This window comes from Peromyscus leucopus, chromosome X (assembly GCF_004664715.2).
Source record: "Peromyscus leucopus breed LL Stock chromosome X, UCI_PerLeu_2.1, whole genome shotgun sequence".
NCBI classification, from domain to species: Eukaryota; Metazoa; Chordata; class Mammalia; order Rodentia; family Cricetidae; genus Peromyscus; species Peromyscus leucopus.
Window position 1 is genome coordinate 119136757 of NC_051083.1, and position 23396 is coordinate 119160152.

The window sequence follows — 23396 nt, forward strand, 5'->3', positions numbered from 1 at the left end:
ACTTGCCATGAGCAAGAAGAAGAAAAACCCTTTACATTTTCTCATGACTTTAGTTTCTCTCCTTACTTCTACTTTGTTAGAGTCATGGATTCTGTTTTGCACAGCGTGACTACCACTGTTGCCTTACTGCGCAATGAGAAATTACCCTTTCAGAAATAAAACACTAACCCCTTCAATGATGTGGATAGCAATATTTTAAAGTTCAAATCCCTTTCTGTGAATGCTCTATGTTTAAGTGTTGCTTCCTTCCCTGCTGTATCTATTGCCAGAATTTTTATAACTAAATTAAGAAATGAAACCTAATGGCTATAGCTAATATTGATGCTGATGCTAACTGTGAGTACCTTCAATGAAGATAGGTACAAAATAAAAGTTGTATACTATATAAAAGGAGGAATAGATGGATAGTGTAATTTTAATTTATGTATTTCAGAAACATGACATGATAAAGGTCATTGACACTCATTTTACATTCACCTTTGATGTGTTTCAAAGGGTGTTAAGTATACTCTACTTGTATTGCATCCCCTTAGTTTAGTAATTGCTGTTTATATTCTGTAAGGCAATTTTGTGTGGAGAGAATGCCTTTCTGAGAGAACTGTTTGGCAATTAACAGATTAAGGCAACCCTTTTAAAATTATAAAATTTATTTTGGAACTTGTTTCTGTTTCTGTTTGGTGGGAGCCAATTCTCTCCTTCCACCATGTAGGTTCCAGAAATTGAACTCAGGTCATCAGCCTTGGCAGCAAGTGCCTTTACTCACTGAGTTATCTTGTTGATTCCAAAGATATGTTTTAAAGTAAAATTTACAGGCCAGTGTGTAGCCAGAAGCTTTTCTCCCCGCCTGCTGGTACCCAAATAACCAGTCAGAGGCTTAATATTAATTGCAAACTGTTTGATCTATGGTTCAGGCTTATTGCTAGCTAGCTCTAACATCTTAAATTAACCTTTTTCTATTAATCTATTTTTGCCATGGGGCCATGGCATTACCAGTCTGCTGGCATTTTGTTCTTTGGGTGGCTGGATAGTGTCTGCCCTGACTCTGCCCTCTTCTCCCTGTCTCTCTCTTGGATTTCCCATCTGGCTCTTATCCTGCCTTACCATAGGCCAAAACAGCTTCTTTGTTTGTTTGTTTTAGTTTTTCAAGACAGGGTTTCTCTGTGTAGTTTTGGTGCCTGTCCTGGATCTCGCTCACTCTGTAGACCAGGCTGGCCTCGAACTCACAGAGATCCACCTGGCTCTGCCTCCCAAGTACTGGGATTAAAGACATGTGCCACCACCGCCCGGCCACAGCTTCTTTATTAACCAGTAGTAACAACACATATTCAAAGTGTACAGAAAGACCATCTCACAGCACCAATGGCTATAACCTTTTTAAAAGTGAGAGAAATATTGCCATATTTCTCTCCAGAAATGGAAGCTGTTTTGGAAGCACTTGATCAGCACTGTAGCTACAGTATTGCTCTGTTTTGATGAAAATAGCACAAAGGCGTAGACTAAAATATATAAAAGTCACAAAGATATTCTTCCATGCTGTTGAAGAAAGAAATATTAGGAGCAGTTTTTGAAAATCCAGTTTATGTTTTTGTTTTTATTTTCTATTGTACAGGAATGAAAAAACAGGGGCTTTTGCATGCCTTTTGTATGCTAGGCAAGTGTTCTGTTAACTGAACTTTATCCCCAGGCCCTAGAAGCAACTTTTAAAGTCTAGCAATGGGCAAATGGTTAAATAAATTATGCTGCTAATACCATTTTAAATTCTTAAATATTTTGGTTTCATTGCTCATTGAAGGAGTAGAGTTCAAAAGTATGGGCTGGTATATAGCACAGTTGATAGACTGCTTGCTTAGCACACATGAAGCGTTGGGTTCAATCCCTAGTACTACATTAAAACTAGGCCTGGTGGTACATACCTGTATTCCCAGTACTTGGCTGGTAAAGGCAGAAAGATCAGTAATTCAAGGTCATCCTCAGCTACACAGTGAATTCAAAGCCAGACTAAAGTACTTATGGATCCATGACTCATAAAGAATTCAAAACATTATGCATGTGACAAAAAGAGAAAATAAATACAGAAGGATAAAAGACACATCTGTTAAGGCAGTAGATGATGGGGTGATTTTCCCTTGAGCCATATGTTGCATTAATATTAGGATTTTTGAAAAGTATTCATGTAAATATTTATGCTACAAGATGGAATGTGTCCTGATATGGAAAAAAAAAATGAGTCAAGATTTCAACCCAGAGGCCAGCATTTGCCTAAAACAGAAGACACAAGTCCATCATGTGTTCTTCATTTTAGTAATTAAAGAATAAAATAATGATTAGCATGAAACTGTAATTTAGACTAATCCAAAGGGAGCAACTTGAGGAGGCAGAGCATACATATTATGTTTCACTGAATATTTTGAAAACAAATATTATCAAAGAGGATGAAGGTTGCAGTAGAGAAGTATGGTTTTCTTCCTGTAGAATGTATTTTAATGTTACATAGCATAGTCATATCACACTTGTAGGTGGAGTTTTTCTGTCCTGCCAGTCAGTTCTGTCCCACCAGCCAGCTCCCCAAATAACCACAGAGACTTGTTATTAATTATAAGTGCTTAGCTGCTTGCTTAGGCTTGTTACTTACTAGCTCTTAACATTTTAAATTAACCCATTTCTATTCCTTTATTGCTGCCACACATGGCTTTTGACTTGTTACCTCATTTTGTACATGCCCTGCTTCCTCTGCCTCTAGCTGGCAACTCCGGAGACTCTGCCCTTCTTTTTCCCAGCGTCCTCCTACTCTGGCTCTAACACCCAATCTCTTCCTGCCCAGCTATAGGCAAATTAGCTCTTTCTTTTTCTTTTCTTTCTTTCTTTCTTTTTTTTTTTTTTTTTTTTTTTTGAGACAGGGTTTCTCTGTATAGTTTTGGTGCCTGTCCTGGATCTAGCTTTGTAGACCAGGCTGGCCTCGAACTCACAGAGATCCGCCTGCCTCTGCCTCCAGAGTGCTGGGATTAAAGGCGTATGCCACCACCGCCCGGCCCAATTAGCTCTTTTTTAACCAATGAGAGTAATACATATTTACAGTGTACAAAGAGTGTTCCACCACACACACTTACAATGGTGTGACCTTTTGTGTATATGCAAACTTATCGTGCTATTAAAAGCCATTTCACATTTATCAAAACAATGTATACTCTCTTAGTTCCAAAGTGATCTAGTTACTTTGAGCTTTTAAACACAGATGTATAAAAATTTCAACTCAGATTGAGTGTTAGAAGTTTCTTAATGCTATTACTAGAAATTGATGTGCTTTAATGAAATAGATACTAATTAGGAAATCATACTTTGGTCTTGGTTTTTAACAGTTTAATCTGGGAGATATAAAAAGAACTTGTCATACATGGTATAGGTAACACACTTTTTAGGCTTGAACCAGAAAATAATTGTAGTAAGCTCAGGGTGAATTCATTATATTCTTAGGAATGTGTTTTTCTTCCTCTTTTTTGATATGACTTATATAGTGTCTTTGAGTCTGTACTTTTCAGTACCTTAATTAACTGAGATGAGAAGTGATTCAGTAACAGTAAACACTGTTAGCAGAGACCTTCTGGTAAAAGTGGTTTTCTTGGTCATTTCTATTTCCTCGGGTGACTGTTATAAAAGAAGCTCTTTTCAGACCAGGTTTGGAATTTGAGTTCAAAGCAGAGATTGTTCATTTTCATTGCCTGGCTTGACTTGGTTCAGAGTGACTCTTTCTTAAGTTGAGGGTGGAGGATCCAGCTAGGTATGCCCAAAGTCCTCCAGAGTGGGTCCTAATTCCTTGGAAGGCCTTTTGAGCCCATCCACCTAAAGAAGTCTGTTTTAATGAATAAATACATATTAGGCATTTGGCCCATTCTGGCATTTTAAAAGTTGGAAAAAAAAATCCTTCATTTTCCCATAAGAGGAACCATATGCAATGGGGTTGAATATTGAGCAATGTTCTTTATATTTGTATGCCTCTTCAGGAAACAAGTAGGGTTTGTTTATTTTCATTAGTATATTAGGGCTTTGGAGCACTCAGAACAGATAATTCTTTTTTTTTTCCCAGTTTTTCGAGAGAGGGTTTCTCTGTGTAGCTTTGCACCTTTCCTGGAACTCACTTGGTAGCCCAGGCTGGCCTCGAACTCACAAAGATCCACTTCTTCTGCCTCCCCAGTGCTTGGATTAAAGGCGTGTGCCACTACCGCCCAGCTTAGAACAGATAGTTGTTTTTTCTTGTTGTTGTTGTTGTTTGTTTTGTTTTGTTTGTTTGTTTTTTCGAGACAGGGTTTCTCTTTGTAGCTTTGCACCTTTCCTGGAACTCACTTGGTAGCCCAGGCTGGCCTCGAACTCACAGAGATCTGCCTGGTTCTGCCTCCCGAGTGCTGGGATTAAAGGCGTGCGCCACCACCGCCCGGCAGAACAGATAATTCTTAAACATAATCACACACACACACACACACACACACACACACACACACACACACACGGAGGAGCGAGGGAGAGGAGAGAGGGAGAGGGAGGAGGGGGAAGAGGGGAGAGAGGGGAGAAAGGGAGAGGAAGGAGAGAGAGGAGAGGGAGAGGTAGGGGAGAGGGGAGAGAGGAGAGGGGAGAGAGGAGAGGGAGGAGAGAGAGAGAATAGCTCAGTATTGAGGATGAAGAAGAAAAGGCTTGGTACAACTTTTAAGTAGAGATCTTTATAGTGGTCTTTATAGTGCTCCTTCCTGAAAGCTATGTTTTCTTGCTAGTTGTTTATACTGTGGGATTCTTTTTTGTAGCCCTTTGTAATTCACATACAAAGAGTTGGATGTAGCTGGAAGTTTTCCTGTGCCCTGCCAGGTCCTGCAACTTTTCAGACCCAAGTAAATACACAGAGGCTTATATCAATTATGAATTGCATGGCCCTGGCCTATGAGTCAATTTTCTTGCTAACTAGCTCTTATAACTAAACTCAGCCCATTTCTATTAATCTATATGTCGCCACGTGTTCCATGGCTTTACCTGTGTGCTATTACATGCTGCTCCCTGGATGGATGGTTGCTCCCTGGATGGCAGGATGGTATCTCCCTGCCTCTCTTTTCTCTTCCTGTCTGTCTGCTTGGATTTCCACCTGTCTCTAAGCTGCCTTGCCATAAGCCGATGCAGCTTTATTTATCAACCAATCAGAGCAACACATATTCACAGTGTACAGAAAGACATCTCACAGCAGTTGGAAGTCTCTTTCTTCTTCTGATTTTGTCATTGAAGTTCTGTACTAGAAAATGCTTCCATTTTTTTGTTTTTGTTGTTGTTGTTGTTGCAGTTTGTCACTGTATAGCCAAGGCTATCCTAGAACCGGAGTTCCTCCTGCCTTAGCCTCTCAAATGCTGAGGTTGCAGGTGTATGCTATTATATCCAGATTTGGATAATATTTTAAAAGTAAAAGTTGCTACTAGAATTGAGAGCAATCTTGTCTTTTTTTATAGCTCAATAGTGGCATACCAACCAGCTGGAGACAATAGCCACACCTTTGATGTCACAGCCATGTTCAAGTCTATTGGAATCTTCCTTGGGATCTTCAGTGGATCTTTTGCAATGGGTGCTGCTACAGGAGTGGTGACAGCTTTAATATCCTTTTATTCTCTGTATTTTGTCCTCTTAACCTACTGAGGTAGTTTAATGAGGCATGGTTTTCCCTAGTTCCATGGCTGGAATTGCTTTATAGTTACTAGTCTTAACCAAGTTTTTCTGAAAACAAGAAGCAATCTTTGTTACACATTCACTTAATAAATTCCATTGTTTTGCATAGGTTCAGTGCCTTAAAACTTGTGTGGGGAGCAAGGTCTCATGTATTTCAGGCTGGCCTTGCATTTCCTATGGAACTGAAGATGCCTAGAAGTTCTAGTCCTCCTGTCTCTTCCTCCCAAGTGTTAGGAATCTAGGCATATACCACCATACCCAGTTTGTGCAGTGTTTAGGCTTAAACCCAGGGCTTTGTGCATGCCAGGCAAGCCTTCTACCAACTGAACTGTATCCCCATCCCTCACCCCCTGTTATGTTTTTAATTTAATTTTATGTATATGCCTGTTTTGCCTGTATGTATGTCTGTACACTGTGTGCATACATGATGCCTGCAGAGGCCAAAAGAGGATGTTGGATCCCTTGAAACTGGAGCCGCTGAGGGTATAGGTGCTTGGAGCTAAATCCAGATCCTCTTCAAGGGCAGCCAGTATTGTTAACTACTTAGCTATCTCACTAGCCCCTACTCTCTTTTTTGAGACTGGATCTTATTATGGTAGCCCAGGCTGTTCTCAAATTTATGGTCTTCCTGCCTTAGCCTACTTAGTGCTAGAATTGCTGTCCTGTACCACAATGCTAAACTGCCCCTAAACTGTCACTGAAGAGTCTTTGACTAGATGCAACTATCCCTTTGAGGATGGATTTTGAAGTTCTAGATTAATTGGTGTGTAGTAAATAGACTCCCCAAAGTCTTTGGGTATTCTCTGCTGCTGGTCATCTTTGTCAATCTTTTCTCCGTGCCTAACAGGACAACAGAAAGTGTGGTTCCTGCGTGAGCACATACACGTGTTCATCCAGAGCCCTGGCCTGGGAGTCCAGAGGACCTGAGTTGTAGTCCTGATACTGTCACTAGCTAGCCAGGAGAAATACAGGGCAAATGATTCTTATATTCATTCAGGAGACATTTGCTGATTGCTTGCTACAATCCACATGCCGTAGTCTGGGAATCAAAGATAAGACAAACATGGCTCCTGCCTTGCAGACACAAATATGATAGAGGTGTTGACATTTGAACCCTGGATCTCAGTGTAGGAGAGTGGACGGTTGGGAAAATTGAGTAGGACTAGCTATAAATCTTTTTTAAGATTTATGTTTTTATTCTACTTCTGTGTATGTGTGAGTGTATGGCACATGTGTGCAGGTGTCCCCAGAAGCCAGCAGAGGGTGTTGAATCCCCAAAAGCTGAGTTATAGGTGGTTGTAAGCCACCCTCACAACCCACCTCAGGTCCTTTGGAAGAATATCGAGTGCTCTTAACATTGAGCCCTCTCCAGTTTCAACCAATTAAAAATCTTTTAAGACACTTTCATGTAAAACATATGTGTACTTCTTTTTGAATACTCTTGGTTTTATGCTGGAAGAGAGTACATTCCTGAGTTTTGTGTTTGTTTGGTTTGATTTTTTGAGACAGGATTTCTCTGTGTTAACAGCTCTGGCTGTCCTGGAACTCGCTTTGTAGAACAGGCTGGCTTTGAATTTATAGAGATCCTCCTGTCTCTGCCTCCTAAGTTCTGGGATTAAAGGTGTGAGCCACCATGCCCAGCTATCATTCATGGCTTTGTAATTGGTGAACTGAGGCATAAAGGGCAGAAAAGGGGGGTTGAAGGGAGCCAGTACAGGCTGTGTCTCTTCTCTGCTACAAGATCTTCAGGGCTAGGAAGTGTATCTTGTTTATTATTTGTTATGGTGCTAGTTTATGGATTGACTCTAGATTCTAGCCCTAGATTTATCATAACTTGGCACAGGCTCTTCCACAATCACCCAGCATACACTTTTTTAGATAGTATAAAGGAGTGAAGTGCCTCAGTTCTTCATCATGGGATGAAGGCTTTGTATTGCAGATGAGTTAGAAGATCAAATAAATGTGAAACTCTGTGTTGTAATTATGGAAACTGTCATGCTTTGGGCCACAAGTGAATGGAGTTTTGGCACGGTTGTGTTTCAGTGTGCTAATCTCATCTCTGTCTTTTATTAAGTGTTTTCAGGCAGAATGTCATACTCATAAATCAGTAGGAACATCTAATTTGTGAGATTTTCTCACTGATAGAGGGCAGCTCCGTAAGATTTCATTCTAAGAATTTCTTACCATTTTACTCTGTGCCTTTTGTGTTAGAGAGGGTCAAGAACCCTTCCTGAACTTTCACAACTACCTTGAACTATTATTTTCTAGTTATATTTGTGTGTTACTATGAGATCTTGTTACCAAGCTTAACAGTCTTACGTGACAAAGTTCACCAAGTTGCGGGAGTTCCAGCTGCTGGAGACGGGTCTGTTCTTCTTGATGTCCTGGAGCACCTTCCTTTTGGCTGAAGCCTGGGGTTTCACAGGTAGGTGACTTTCTTTGCATTGTAAACCCCGATGAGGAGTGACTTAGAGAGCTCCTTTCCAAGTAAAGCAACTCCTTTAGTGTTTGAACATACTCATTATGGTTGGGAGTCAAGGTGGAGCTTCAATGCAAGGAATTGGTTCCTCCCAACGAAATAAGTCAAAGTAAATGAAAAGGTCAACACTATGCATGGAATCTACTTCTGTAAAATAGGAGACTTTGTATAAAATTTAGGAGCCTGCCTTTTCTGTGAATTGGACTTTTCTGTCTTTGCAGGTGTGGTTGCAGTATTGTTTTGTGGAATCACACAGGCACATTATACGTACAATAATTTGTCCACAGAGTCTCAGCATAGAACGAAGCAGGTAAGAGAAACTTTATAAACAGTGAATAACATTTTCCTTCTCTTGGCAAAACAAAAGGTTTTAATTTTCAACTTAAATATTTGTGATCATTTCAAACTAACGTCTTCTCTTCCCCTGACTCTAGAAATGGCTGGCGCTGGCAGGTTGCAGGGTAGCAGCTTCTAGGGCAGCAGTCGGTCAGCAGAGTAACCAGAGGCTGTTAGGATTGGACTTCTGAAAACTAGTCAAGTGGCTTCCCCTTCTCTTAGTATCTTCCTAATCCAGTGGCTGCTAAGAGGAATGATTTGAAGGCCCACTGTGACTTGATCAGAGTTTCTGCTGTTAGTGTAGAAAAGATTGACTTCTTATCTGGATCTGCTGAGCTACACAGAGACTAAGCTTTCTGCACTCTTCATCCAGGCTCTGTATTATTGCTCCTTCCAGGAGCCCGGGCTGTCATTGACTGGGCACCACATGAACAGGCTACCTGAAAAGAATCCTGACGAAGTTAGGCATATCGTTTTCCTGTCTTAGGAGACATAGAAGACCAATTAATAAGTGAACTGTAATGTCTACAATAGTAATGTGGGCATATTGGATGACTGTAGTAAGAACTAGGAACTTCCAATTTTGCAGAAGGCTAGAAAAGATGAGTTGAGTCTAGAAAGGACCAATAGTAAAGCAAAATAGTAATCCCCCCCTCCTCAAGCTACATGCTTTCCCCAACACTGCAAAAGAAATTAGGCTCCTCCCCAGAGCATTTATATGGAGGTTACAAATCCCTTTTGTCAAATAATTTAGTACACTGAGTGTACAGCTGTAAAATAGCCAGAGGAGTGGTCTTTTTTTAGGTGGCAAGGTAGGGCATAAAAACGGCAAGCTAAGAGCTTGTTGGTGACATGAAACTTGCATACAGAAAATACATATAACCAGAAGGAATCATAGTGCATGGACTTGGAACATTGTACAAAACATCTGGGAAGACAGTAAACAGTTTGAGGCTGGAGGAACTGGATGTTCTCGTAGTAGAAACGATGCATCTAAAGAATGAGAAGGATTTGGGTGGCCTGGTACAAACAGATGTAGTCCTTAGGTTAAATTTGGTCTTGGCTATTTTGTGAACTAGAACATTCTTATAATTTGAAATGGTTAAGAAAAGCTCAGGAGAATATTTTTTAAACAATGAAAGCTATATGGAACTCAATGTTAGTGTGTATTACTAAAGTTTTCTCAAGCCAGAGCCACACTCATCTTTTAATGTATATATAGCCTATACAGCTTTTCTGCTAAACTGGCCAAGATGAGTTGTGACAGAGACTTTGTGCCTGCAAAGCCTATAATATTTACTCTCTGGCACCTCATGGGGTTTTCCAGTTCCTGCATTCAGAATTAGAGCTGAGACTCTGGATCCACTGTGGCTCTCAACACTGATTCTACTGTTTTCTGGCTATGTATGTGATCAGGAAGAAGTTAGAGAATTCCTCCGTGTTTCAGTTTTATACTCTAAAAATGGAGATATAATAGTACTTTTGTCCTGAGTCATGAGATTAAAATGTGATAGTGTGCATGGAGTCTTTGCTTAGTATGGTAATCAGGCCCATAGTAATAATGAAAGAAACTGTACTTACAGCCATTAAGCAAGCAAATAGGATATAGAATGTATTAAATCATTCATAGAAAAATATATACCTATTTTATTGTTTGCTCTTATTTTGGGTAATAAGCCAACTCTGCTTTTTTGTGCAGTTTTGGGGATTGAACCCAGGGCCTCTTATTTGGTGGGCAAGTGTTCTACCACTGAGCTGTATCCCCAGACCTCCCAACTCTGCTTTAAAAAACATTTCTAACTCTGCTTTTAAAAAGAGTAAGTAAGCCAGGCATGGTGTGTACCTGTAATAAAAACACTTAGGAACTGGGGAGCTGGTTCAGTAGGTCAAAGAGCTTGCCATGCAAGTGTGGAGACTTTTAAATCTCCAGAATACATGTAAAAGTTGGATGCATAACGTGAGTGTCTATAAGCCTAGCGTTCCTAAAAGAAGATGGGAAGTAGAGACAAGAAAATCTCCAGAAACATGACAGTCAGCTAGCCTGCTATCCACAGCAAAAAAAAAAAAAAAAAATCAACAGAGAGACCCTGTCTCAGAGAAGTGGAAGGCAAGAACTAATACTTGAGATTGACACCTGAACTTCACACGAATTCTGTGATATATGTGCCTACATTCATATACACAACACAGCACACCCATAAACACATGCACTTAGGGAATGGAAGAGGATAATCTGGAATTCAAGGTCACCCTAAGCTACATGGTAAAACTCTGTTCCAAGAATCCCATCCAAACAACAACAAAAAACAAAAACACCAACAAATTTGCTCAAAGCCATAGAGCTAGCAAGTAGGGAAAAATGTGGTTTAAGCCTAGGCATTTAGACTCCTGAGCTCAGATTCTTTATCTTTCCTGTTGTTGTGGGGCAGATGGCTCCTGGGAAAGGTCAAGGAAAAGTAGAGCTGCTGGAGGGCCTTCACTTTATTGGAAAATTCTCGTACCCCTGCAGTGGAAACAGGGATGTGAATGGGTAGACCTTGACAGGCATCAGGGGAGGGTGCTAGGTTCATACTATCAAAGAGAAGCCCTGTTTCCATAAAATGAGAAACTAAGACCTAGTGAAAAGTAAAGGTGACAGCACCCAGTGATATAACAGTGGTCATGCAAGATCCTCCGCCAGGGCAAGAGTAGCTCAACTGTGTTTTGTAATTTGTAGAGAAAAGTATCTTGAAACTCATTTTAAGAGAGGTTCACTGGGGAGGGGGGGGTGAGAAATGGGCATGAAGTGCTTGCCACTTAGGCTTCAGAATCATGTACAGAAAGTGATGGAAGCTAGGCTAGGGCATTTCAAAAGAAACATGGGGTTTGGACGAGAAGAATAGCCAATGAGGAGGACTGAGAAGGGAGCTGCTGGGGGGACAGGACAGGAGGGCACACCATTCTGGCTCTTTCTGTGGGTTTGGAAACACCATCTCTACATGTGTTCCCCTCTGAGTCACATGCTTTCAGGTGTATATATGGGCTTTACATATTTAAAATGTCTGTTACTCACGTTTTCAGTGTGACACTTACTTATTGGAACCTTTTAAATTTCATTTCAGTTGTTTGAGCTTCTCAATTTCTTAGCGGAGAATTTCATCTTCTCCTACATGGGGCTGACGCTGTTCACCTTCCAGAACCATGTCTTCAACCCAACATTTGTAGTAGGAGCATTTGTATCCTTTATCATGTGTCTATTTTGAAATTTTTAATTGAGATCTTCATGTGGTTGATAAAATATTTAAATGTGTGGGGTTTTTTTCTGAGAAAACAAGTAAGCATATCAACCGTTTTTCCCAATTCCATTCTAGTCATTTTTCCCGTTCTATTTCTATTTGAATTTATTGCACAAAAATGGTGACAGATTGGAATGACAGAAGTCTCTTACCTCTCTGCCAACCTCAAAGGTAAAAGTATTTGTCCATCGATAGGTACAGTGCCACCTGACTATAACCACTGTGAAGGTGGGAAGAAGATGTGAAGTGTCAGGCCATCGTAACACACTCCTGTCTCAAAATCAAATTTGAAAGTGGAGTAGTGAGGTAGCTTGGCGGCAAGCTGCTTCCCTAGGAAACCCCTGACTTTCGTCTCCAGCACAGCACAACAGAAGGAACAAAAACTGTCCTTAGTTACTAAAGGAGAGAGAGCAACTTGACTATGGGGAAGAGTTAGCATCTATGGCACAGGGCAGTGCGGCCTCGATGAGGAAACTTGAGTAAGGCTATATTCTTTCCCGTCTTTTCTATGTCATCTAAATGAGCACTTTCACCATTAAAGCCAACCTGAGGGGCTGGCAAAGTGTCGCTGAGAGTAGAGATGATTGTCACCATGACTGATAATCTTAGTTCATTCCCTGGGACCCTTGGGATAGAAGTTGAGAACAGACGCCTGCAAGTTGGCTTCTGACCTCCACACTTGTGGCATGAATAATAAATGTAATAAAATAAATAAAAAGCAAAATCAACTTGAAAGAAAGAATCTGAGAGCATGAAAGCCATCCTCATGACAAGATGGGGACAGGTGGCGTCTGGAGTTTATAGAGAAACTGGCCTCTGCGCAGGGCAGCTTCCCCGCTTGGTGAAGGAGATACGGTGAGAAAGTGGAGCTCCTAGCTGATGGCTTCTGTAGTATAAGGTCGGAAGTGATACTGCCTGCTGAGAGTAGGATAGCCAGGTGTACAAGTTAATTGTTGTGTAAGAAATAACCTGGAAACTTACCATTCTTTACCTCAAATGGTATCCGGGTTAGGAATCCTGGCATATCTTAGCTGGGAATTCTGGCTCCATAGCCTTGCAGTGACATGGTTTGCTGGTATGGTGCTGAGGACTGGTCTAGGGCTGGAGGAGCCATGCCAACCTCACTCATATGGCTGTCAACAGAAAGGACCATCTTTCTGTAGGACCTAGCCTTAGAGGAAGTTTCAGCATGGATTCCCACAGTGAGAGAGCTGAAAGAGTCTAAGGATGGAAGCCAAGGTGCCCTTTATAGACCAATGTTGGAAGGGAAATCTCATCATCACTTCTGCAATATTCTGCTGGTCATACAGACCAACTGTGGTACAGTGTGAGTGGGGATCACACAGTATAAAAGGAGGCAGGGCTCATTAGGGATCATCTTGGAGGCTGGCTCCCACAGATAAGAGTTTGGGGGAAGATAGAAAGTTTATGAAGTAGTCATGGGGAGTTAGGGGAAAGTCAATCAAAGAATTGCAATCTGATTGCTGAGCATTAAATGGGGACCCATTTGACTTTGAGGAATAGGTACTTGCAAGATACCAATCTTCTGTGTCACGTGACTCTGTCCAGGAAGACTTAACGGTAAGCACAGAACAAAAAGAAACACTGGGCCCATTGAGGTTTGTGGTTTTGTTGAGTGACTGTGATGGAAAGAGAAAAGAACAAAATAGATGTAGACTGTAGGAAGAGTGTCTCTACCACATGGAAAAGAAGTGAAGTAAAGAAAGAAGGGGGCTGACCATCAGAGGCAAGACTAGAGTGGTCTTTGGACTGAAGAGCCCAGGGAGCTGAACCATCAGAACCAGGTACTTGAGATGTGGAAGGAAAGATTGCGGTCAGGGAAATGAATACTTAAATAAGTGATTTTCAAAAGAAGCATTAAAAACACTTAGGAATCCAGATTCTGACAGGCAGCAAATAAAAAAATGAAAACCACACAAGATCAGTGTTAGAAAGTGAGATTTTATTGAAATGCTGTTCTGCAGTCTTCCAGCAAAACAGCAAAGTCCTGTCAATAAGAGAGAACCTAAGCCTGAAGACATTGCTTCAGAGCTCATCACTAGTTGAATTTTTTTTTGAGTAGCCACAGTAGTTTAATCTATAGTAGTTAACCTAGAAATAAGGTTAAATATTTGCAAGGTTTCTGAGTTTGTTAGGACTTGAGATTATCAATAAAGAATCTATGAAAATGATTCTTTTTGCAGGGGAGCTCACAGACTCTAGACCGATAGCTGTGGAACCTGCATGGGACTGGACTAGGCCCTCTGCATGTTGGTGACAGTTGTGTAGCTTGGTCTGTTTGAGGGCCCCTGGCAGTGGGATCAATCAGGATCTATCCCTGGTACATGAGCTGGATTTTTGGAGCCCATTACCTATGGTTGGACACTTTGCACAGCCTTGATGCAGGGAGGAGGGGCTTGGTCCTGCCTCAACTGAATGTACCAGGCTTTACTGACTCCCCTTTTGGAGGAGTGGATGGGAGCCCTTTCCCTTTTGGAGGAATGGATGTGAAGTAGCCTGAGGGGGAGGTGGGGGAAGGGGTGGAAGAGGGAATTGTAATATAAAAAAAAGGAAAAATGATTCTTAACAGATCAAAGCCATCCTGTCTCTGGTAGCCTGGGTTATATTTGGTTTTGTGTGACAATGACTCAAATTGACCCAGGTTTAAATGAGTTAAATGAGACAAGTTTTTTTCTTATGTAAAAGTCTGAGCTTGTGTGACTATGGAATTGTTATGAACTTGGGCAGCCTTGGTTCTGCTCTCCATAGGGAGTTACCCAAGTTCTTGTGGTCCGTGGCATCTGACCCTTGTGCCTCCTAATTATCTTTAAGTGTACACACCACTTGCACATAGCAACGCCAGCAACACCTACCTGCAAGGGAAGCTAAGAATCATACTCTTTATCTGGGTGGCTGTGTACTCAAAACTTGGGGCTAAAGGGGAAGAGGGTCTCGTGCTTAGAAGAAAAGACTAGGTACAGATTTTTGAAAACCAGCAGCCTTTGCCATACTGCCTCCCATACCTTTTTGCTGCTGTTACATTTTCTTTTTCTTTTTTCTAATGGAATTACTTCCAATGACATTTTAAATTTTAGTGTATTTTACATTTATGAAAAGAATAATAAAGATAGCACAGAAAGCTGTCCTATAGCTCACACTCCAGTTCCCTGTTAGCACCTCATATCAGCATAGCACATTTGTCACAAGGAACATACCTGTAGCGATCCATTAATTCAACTTCATGCTCATCTTGAGTCTCATGGCCTTCCTCTAGCATGCTGTTGCTATATCAAGGTCCTACCCAGGACAGCACATTACATTTGCTGTGTAGATTTCTTTGGTTTCCATCTGACTAACAGTTTCTCAGTTGTTCCTTAATTTTAGTGAGCCCTGAACAATTTGAGAGTACTGACCAGGTGTTTTGTAAGTGTTCCTCAATTGAAATTTGTCTCATGTTATCCCAAGGTCACACTGGGTAACATGTATTTTGAGGAGGAATACTAGGGAAATGAAGTGTCGTTGCCATTGTGTCGAGGACATGTATTTATTAACATGTTAATGTGGCGCTGTTAGTTTTAGTCACATGGCTGCCAGGTTTCCCCATTGCAGGATTGCTCATCTTTTTCTATCCTGTCCTGCTTGGAAAAGAAGTCACCCCATGCAGCCCACATTTAGGGACTGTGGAGTTAGGGTTCCTCTCCCTGAGGACTAAATGTTTACGAAATTACTTGTAGTTCTTTACATAGGAGATTTATCTGTTCTCCCTCACTTGATATTTTGTCCAGTTGTTTATTTCTGGCATCATTTATTTGAACAATATTTATTATTTTATGCATTGGATTACTCACAACATTTTTTAAAGTTTGTTGTTCAAACTGTCCCAATTTTAGCCATTAGAAGCTTGTTTGGTAGACCCCTGCTTCCATTTGACATGCCTTGTCGTCGTGCTTTGGGGACTTGGGTTTTGTTTTTTAACACTTCTTAATTTCTGGAAGTATAAGATGCCTCTGTTCATTTTGTGCACTTTATACCCAAGAACTATCTATTTCTCCAAGGAGCTCTGGTTCCTTTTATTGGGAAGATAGTATTGGGAACCAAGATCTGGGCTTTGGGTATACTTAGGATACTGGATGTTCTTTCTTATAGACCAGTGGTTCTCAACCTATAGGTCACAACCCCTTTGCGGGTCAAACAACCCTTTCACAGGTTACCTAAGACAATTGGAAAATACATATTTACATTACGGTTCATAAGAGTAGCAAAATTGCAGTTATGTAGCAATGAAATAATATTATGGTTGGGGAACACCATAACATAAGAAACTGTATTAAAGGCTACAGCCTTAGGAAGGTTGAGAACCACTGTTCTAGACCCTGCCCATGGACAGAGGAAGGTATTATCCATGTGTATAGTAAGTCACATACATATACACACATCCATAAATATTTCTCTTTGTAACCATCGGCATCTCCTGTCATGAGTCTGTACTGATGTCTCCAATTGTAAGCTCTTACCATTACCAGTCTTCTCTTACCATTAACTGTCTTCTTGTTGGTTTGGACACTTTCATTCCCAGGATAAAGAACTTGACTGCTAGCATCTTCCATTCAGTTGTTTAATTGTTCAGTTGCAGTGTATGTAGATGCTCATGTGCTGCTTAAAAGTGGAGATACATTTGGAGAAGTGTGTCATCAGGCAGTTTTGTCATTGTGGGAGCATCATAGAATACATTTACATAAAACCTACATAATATAAGTCAGTTATTCAAAGAAGCTTGTCCATACAGTTAGAACAGTTGATAAACATGAGATATATGAGGCTGTTGCTGCATGCTATTTCACAGTAGACTTATCTTTACAAATGCCATGGGTTATGTGTGGATGTCTGAGAGCAACTTTTAAGACTCCGTTCTCTCCTTCCACAAAGTGGGTCCCAGGAATTGACCTAAGCTTGTCAGACTTTACTTACTGAGCCATCTCCCCAATCCAAACTCTGTTTGGTAAGTAGAAAGAATACACTAAAATAATGACAGAAAGCATAATATAGTAAATATGTAAAACCAGTAATAATCACTTATTACCAGCTACTGTGTACTACACATAACTGTGTGTGCTGTTCTTGTATATGAGAGGCAGCATAGTAGGCCTGGTTACGCTAGATGTAATTAGGCAATAAGAATCTTTCAGCTCCATTATTATACAGGACCACCATGGTGTAAGCACTATTCGCTTGAAATGTTTCGAGGTACATGGCTATATTGGCTATATGCCAGTGCTAGTATTGTTAACTAGCACTTCCCTGGAAATCAACTCCATCAACAAGCATTTTATTCTCTCCTTTTTTTGGTGAATTTTTTTGTTGTTGTTCATTGTTTTTTTGGGGGTGGGTGGGTGGGAATGAGGTTTCATGTAGCCCAGGCTAGCCTCAAACTCACTTTTCATCCAAGGCCAACTTTGAACTCCTGCCCTCCTGCTTCTACCTCTTTTTTTTTTTTTTTTTTTTTTTTTTTTTTTTTTGTTATGTGTAGTGTTCTGTCTGCATTTATGTCTGCACACCAGAAGAGGGCACTATATTTCATTAGATGGTTGTGAACCACGATGTGGTTGCTGGGAATTGAACTCAGGACCTCTGGAAGAGCAGCCAGTGCTCTTAACCTCTGAGCCATCTCTCCAGGCCTGCTTCTACCTCTTATGCCCAGGCAATGAGTATATGAGTCTTACACACACCCTTTGGCCTTAGCAATTGCACTCTCTTTTTGAAAGGTGTTTACATCAGCACTGTTTCAGCCATGCTGCTTTGCGTTTAATATTACATTTCCCTTTCTATTCCTTTCAGGAAATGTGGTGGGGATGATGATGTAAACCCTGCAGTAAAATTTGCAATTATAAAGTACAGGTTTCTGTAGACAAGGAATGGGAAAAAAAATCACCCAAACTGTTTCTTAGTTAAGACCCACCTGAACTGACATGAAATCTGACCTTTTGTGCAGGTTGGAAGTACACATTTAGTGAGCCCCAGCAGGGCTTTGCAGGAATTTCAGGGACATGAAGCGACTGAGCGGCCCTTTTTTGTATTCTTAGGAAGGAAGGGGCAGTTTAGCCAGCTTGACTTTTCTTCATCTCAACACTGCAATGGAAATGAATGTGTCTGTGATGTTAATAATAAAAAAGTTCCTCGTTTAGACATTATTTTCTTCACTTAATGAATTTCCTACATGCCAGACATTCACTATCAAGTCTGTTAACTACTAGCCACGTGTGATTATTTCAATTTAAGATTTATTTATTTTATGTATATGAGTGCTCTATCTGCATGTACAACTTTATGCCAGAAGAGGGCATCAGATCCCACTATAGATGGTTGTGAGCTACCATGTGGTTTCTTGGGAATTGAACTCAGGACCTCTGGAAGAGCAGCTAGTGCTCTTAACCTCTGAGCCATCTCTCCAGGCCTGATGATTTCAATTTAAATTCATTGGAATGGAATAAAATCAAGTGGCAGTTCCCCAGTAATCCTGACTGTAGTCCAGTTGCTCTGTAGGTATAGATGGACCGTTCTAGCAGACAACACTTTGTTAGACAGTGTTGTCAATAGACAGGGTACTTACTCCCCACCTTGAGTGTACAGCTTAACTTCCCCGTAGTAAAACAAACGATCCTTAACCTCTTAATGATTTTAGATTGCTATTTTCTTGGGAAGAGCTGCCAATATTTACCCCTTGTCTCTCTTACTTAATTTGGGTAGAAGAAGTAAGATTGGATCAAATTTTCAGCACATGATGATGTTTGCTGGTAAGTTTCAGTTTCTTCTCTGATCTACCCCTAAGCTACCATTTACACCACATATGCTAACTTCTATAGTCTGAGACTGAGGTACTATGTCAGAAACCTTGAAACTGAGTCCTCAAATAGAAAACTCCTTATCAGTTCCCATTCTCTTCTGTGGGAACTTTTCACACTATGCTTCCAAATCTTTGATTTCAAAATATGTCACACAAAGTAAAGAAGTTAAAGACGATGACGACGAGACGAATACATTTTCACAGAAAAACCTGCAGGTGGATGTTTATAGCAGTTCTATCCATAACTGTCCAAACCTGCAAATAACTTACTTGTTTTCCCTTTTTTCAATTCTGGAGATTGAACCTAGTGCCTCAGGCATGCCAAGCAAACACTCTACCATTAAGATATCTGTATCATCTATATCTAGATCTCCCCAGGCTCTCCCTCTAAGAAAACTTTTTGCATTTTAAGATGGGGTCTGAGTTGTTCAGACTGACTTTGAAGTTACTATATAGTTCAAGCAAGCCTTGAATTTATTTCTGACACTACTACTTCAGCCTCCTGTGTATCTGGGATTACTGACCTTTACCACCAGACCTGGCATGTATCTGTGTTTTGATGGACAAATGGGCCAGAGAAGGACCTGATAAAGTTCTGCTGTGGAAAATTACTGAATGATAAAAAGAACAAACTTTTATTCACATAGTGGCATAGATGAGTCTCTGAAGTGTTATGTTGAATGAAAGAAGGCTGTCTCAAATTTTACATGCATGATTCCATTGATATGATACTTTTAAAATACAAAATAATAGTGATGCAGAGCAGGCCAGGAGGAGGAGGAGGTTGGGCTAACGGGTGGCACAAAATAATTTAGACAGGAAGAGTAAAATTGTAGCTCTGCTTTTGTAGCAATGGTCGCACCCTTCTATGCATTGTCAAAACATTATAAATTGAATTTACTATACATAAATTACTAAGTTTTAAAGAATTGTTAAGAGGTCATACTGGATGTGGTAGCAGATACATGCAATCCCAGCACTTGGGTGACTGATGCAGGAGGATTGTGAATTTGAGTAGCAAGACCCTGTCTGAAAAATCAAACAGATGATCAGTTAAAGTCAATTATATATTAACTCTATCAGTCATTCTTTATGTATGCTAAATATTTATTTCATATTTGTCTATATGCTCTCAAGTTTTGGGGTTATGGTTTTTTTGTTTGTGGGTTTTTTGTTTTTGTTTTTTTGGTTTTTTGGTTTTTTTTTTTGAGATGAGATTTTTCTGTGAAATTTTGGTGCCTGTCCTGGATCTCGCTCTGTAGACCAGGTTGGCCTCGAACTCACAGAGATCCACCTGGCTCTGCCTCTCGAGTGCTGGGACTAAAGGTGTGAGCCACCACCGCCCGAGGAGGTTATGTTTTATATCTCTGAGTTTATTATTTATATAGTCTACACTGGCGATGAGCTATTGAAGAAATCTCTCTTCTATTCCCTGTAGGCCTTCGTGGTGCAATGGCATTTGCCTTGGCCATTCGTGACACTGCCACTTACGCACGACAAATGATGTTCAGCACCACACTTCTGATTGTATTTTTTACTGTGTGGGTATTTGGTGGTGGCACTACTGCCATGTTGTCATGCCTGCATATAAGGTAAGTAGGAATGGAGGACCTCATTTTAATTCAGTTTACTGTCATTTTTAGTCATGAGAAGATTTTAAGCTTTGTCAAATCTGTTTTCATGTTTCCTTCTTAAAAAGTTCATAGCATAATATAGAAACTGTAAGAAAAAGAACTGAAAAGCATTATTACTGCTCTGAAGGTTAGCATCCCAGACCTTTGCTATGCATTTTAGCAAAAGGGCAACACTAAAGTGCTCTTCTAAACTGGTTTTAAAATGTGATAATAGAAGAAAATGTATCACAGCATGGGCATTTGTCCTGGTAAATATCTTCATATTATTTGAATAGCTGTATGAGTCCTGGCTGATTTAACCAAATCCCTGTTGTTGTAGTTTTATATTGTTTTTAGGCTGTAGCTATTTCCATCTGAGGGTTTTGCTGTTACTTTTAACAAATGAATGCTCTGAAGCCAATGTGCCACCCTGCTCTTGTTTAATTATTTCTCTACGATGTGTTTCCAGAAGTGGAATTGATTAATCCATAAGACATGTATGTGTTTAGGGTTTTTGATAAGATTACCAAATTCAATCCATCGGCAGTGTGTGAGAGTCCATTTTACCCCAAATCTAATCAATCGTAGATATTATCATTCTTTTTCATCTTTCTGATCAGCACAATTTCTAACCTAACAAACCTACCAAGGCCAAAGTGCTGTAGTCATGGTCTTCAGTGTGTACTGCTTAATGTATTCAGTTTGAACGCTGTCTTGTACCTCGAGTTTCTGCATTTGTTTCCATGGATACAGCAGCTTGTGTCTGAAGCCTTTGTAGATTGTAGTTCTGTGTTTGGCTGAAACGCCATAGATGTTAAAAGCTACCAAGCTTCCAGGTCATATGGGCCTCATTCGGAAAATCAGTGTTTCACCTAATAGAGAATCTGTCATCTGTTTCTTTTACTTTCTATTATGCCTTTTAACATTGCAAAGACAAGCTAGCCCTTAATTACACAGTGAATGTTATTAATGTCTTAATCCCTCTTTACTATTCAAATCCCTTTCTTCTAATTTTTGTGCTATTTCTGTGTATAGTAGATAATATAGTGCAGCATATGCTTTTATACATCCAATAATGTTCTTATAATCCTACTTACTACTTGTAAGAGGACTTAACATTTATTAAGCACCTACTATGTGCCAGGCATTTTGTTAAGTGTGTTTAACATGTTTATCTAATCATAATATCTGTTTTATAAAGAATATAGACTTTAAAAGGTTGTTAATTGTTCAATATCATACAGATAATTAAATGGTAGACAGAGGAGCCTCTGTTCTTAGTTCCTTCAGACAAGGTGCATCAAGAAATAAGTGTGGTAAATTTTGAAAGAAGTAAATTCCTTTCTTTTCTCAAAAGCTTGTAACCGGGAGAGTAAAACAAAATGTGAGCTAGCTTAGAAGAACTAATACTCATCAATGGAGAATCAGTTTTGTTCCCCTTACCGCCCTCTACACAGAGCAAACAAAACCCCCATGCTTTACCATCCTCCTCAAAGGAGAAAAGAAAACCCCACCTCCTCCTACTGAGTTTTCTTTACATCACGGATTTGAACGCTCCCTGGCTGGCCCCATCTTGCCTACCTTGCAGCACAATTGGAAGCTTAATTAGATCCACTGCCTTGTGGTTTTAAACTACTTCTTGGTTTCTTGTTCTATTGCAGTGTTTTGGGCTGTTTGTGAGCAGAGGTTTATGTTAATTTTTAAATACGTTTCTAATTGAAATAGAAGTATATCACTTTCCTCCCTCTAAGTCCCTCCCAGGTACCTTCCAACCCCTCCCATGTCCTCCTGCTCTTAAATGAGGCTATAGATCTTTATAGTCCTTACTGGATAGTTTATTGAATGTGGTGAAGACTAGCCTGTGAAAGAGTTGTGAAACATATACTCTTAATTTTTATATTTTAACTCACATTGTTGCTTAAAATGTTATTTATCACATTTACTTAATAGTTATATCACAAATTTTCCATTTTCTCTATTTTAACTGTTAGTAAATTCTTAATAATTAACATAAATAGAAAATGTCATTGTTTTCATGGCATTTACTATTACTGTAATTATTATTAGTTTATCTTTCTATTGGCATTTAAAGCCTAAAAAGTTGTTTTTTCTTTCCTACCTATATTTGGGAGGAAAGGCAAAGGCTATAATGTTAAGCATCTCTTCTCTTCCTCTAGCTTTTTAGTGGTGTAGTTTTGAAATTGCTGATGAGTTGGGATTGTTGAATATTTGTGTACACACCAACTTAACCTTTACATTCTTGATCTTTTCTTCTTAATTTTGGGCAAGGCCTTTGACTATTCAGAGCCTCAGTTTCTACATCTGTGGCATGACGCCTGTTTCCTGGAATTAATTGTGAGGATTTGGTGAGCTAGTAGTATCTGCCAAGCTCTTTGCACCACATTTCAAGTGTGCCTTTTACACAGTCACTCAGTAAATATTTACTGAGCACTAACAGTTTGGTGGACACTCCTTGTTTCAACTTCCAACTCACTGGTTCTTAGCAGATTATTTTATCTCCTCAGGGGACAATTGACAATATTTGGAGACATTTTTGACAGTCACAACTAGGAGAAGGGACTGCTGTTGCAGCATAGTTCTGCCTACTAGATAGTAGGCAGAGGCCAGCACCCTGTTTAGCATCCTACAGGGTACAGAATTGGCTGCTGTCTAGACCTGCCCCAAATGTCAGTAGTGCTAAAATGAAGTAGCCTTATTCAAAAGGACAGTGGCAGTAAAAAGATAGAAGCGGTCTCTGTTCCCATTTAGTGGGAAAGTGGTTTTACAAAACCTAGTACATAAATAAATGAGCATGACAGTTTTAGATGATGCTAAATGTGATGGAAATTAAGATGCTGTGATGGCGACTGGGAATGTGAGATATATAATATGAAGAAGCCAGGGAAGGTCTCTTGGGAAGGTTATATTTGAGCTCAGTCTGAGTGGCAAGACCCTGCCAGTTCAACGACGACCAGGAAGAGCAGTCGAGACAGAGCAGTCGAGCAGCAAAGGCCCCAAGGCAGGAGCAGATGTGGCCTGCTTGACACAGAAAGAAAAGCTTGCATGATGAGAGTGATCAAATGGTAAGTAGAAAAAAAAAAGGTGGACAAGACCCTAAAGGGTCAGAACTCTGAAAACTCCCTGTGAAGGGCCAGAAGCAA

General features: G+C 40.1%; 1 protein-coding gene across 3 annotated transcripts in view; it reads left to right on the forward strand.

The window, feature by feature from the left end:
* The window catches only part of Slc9a6 (solute carrier family 9 member A6), a 60215-nt gene that overhangs the window by 22212 nt on the left and 14607 nt on the right, over positions 1-23396 (forward strand). For all 3 annotated transcript variants that reach the window (XM_028889881.2, XM_037199033.1, XM_028889880.2), the window contains 6 exons: positions 5478-5619; positions 8011-8116; positions 8392-8480; positions 11608-11721; positions 18461-18572; positions 20061-20214. In XM_028889881.2, the coding sequence (XP_028745714.1) occupies positions 5478-5619; positions 8011-8116; positions 8392-8480; positions 11608-11721; positions 18461-18572; positions 20061-20214 (717 nt within the window). The remainder of the gene's footprint in view (positions 1-5477; positions 5620-8010; positions 8117-8391; positions 8481-11607; positions 11722-18460; positions 18573-20060; positions 20215-23396) is intronic.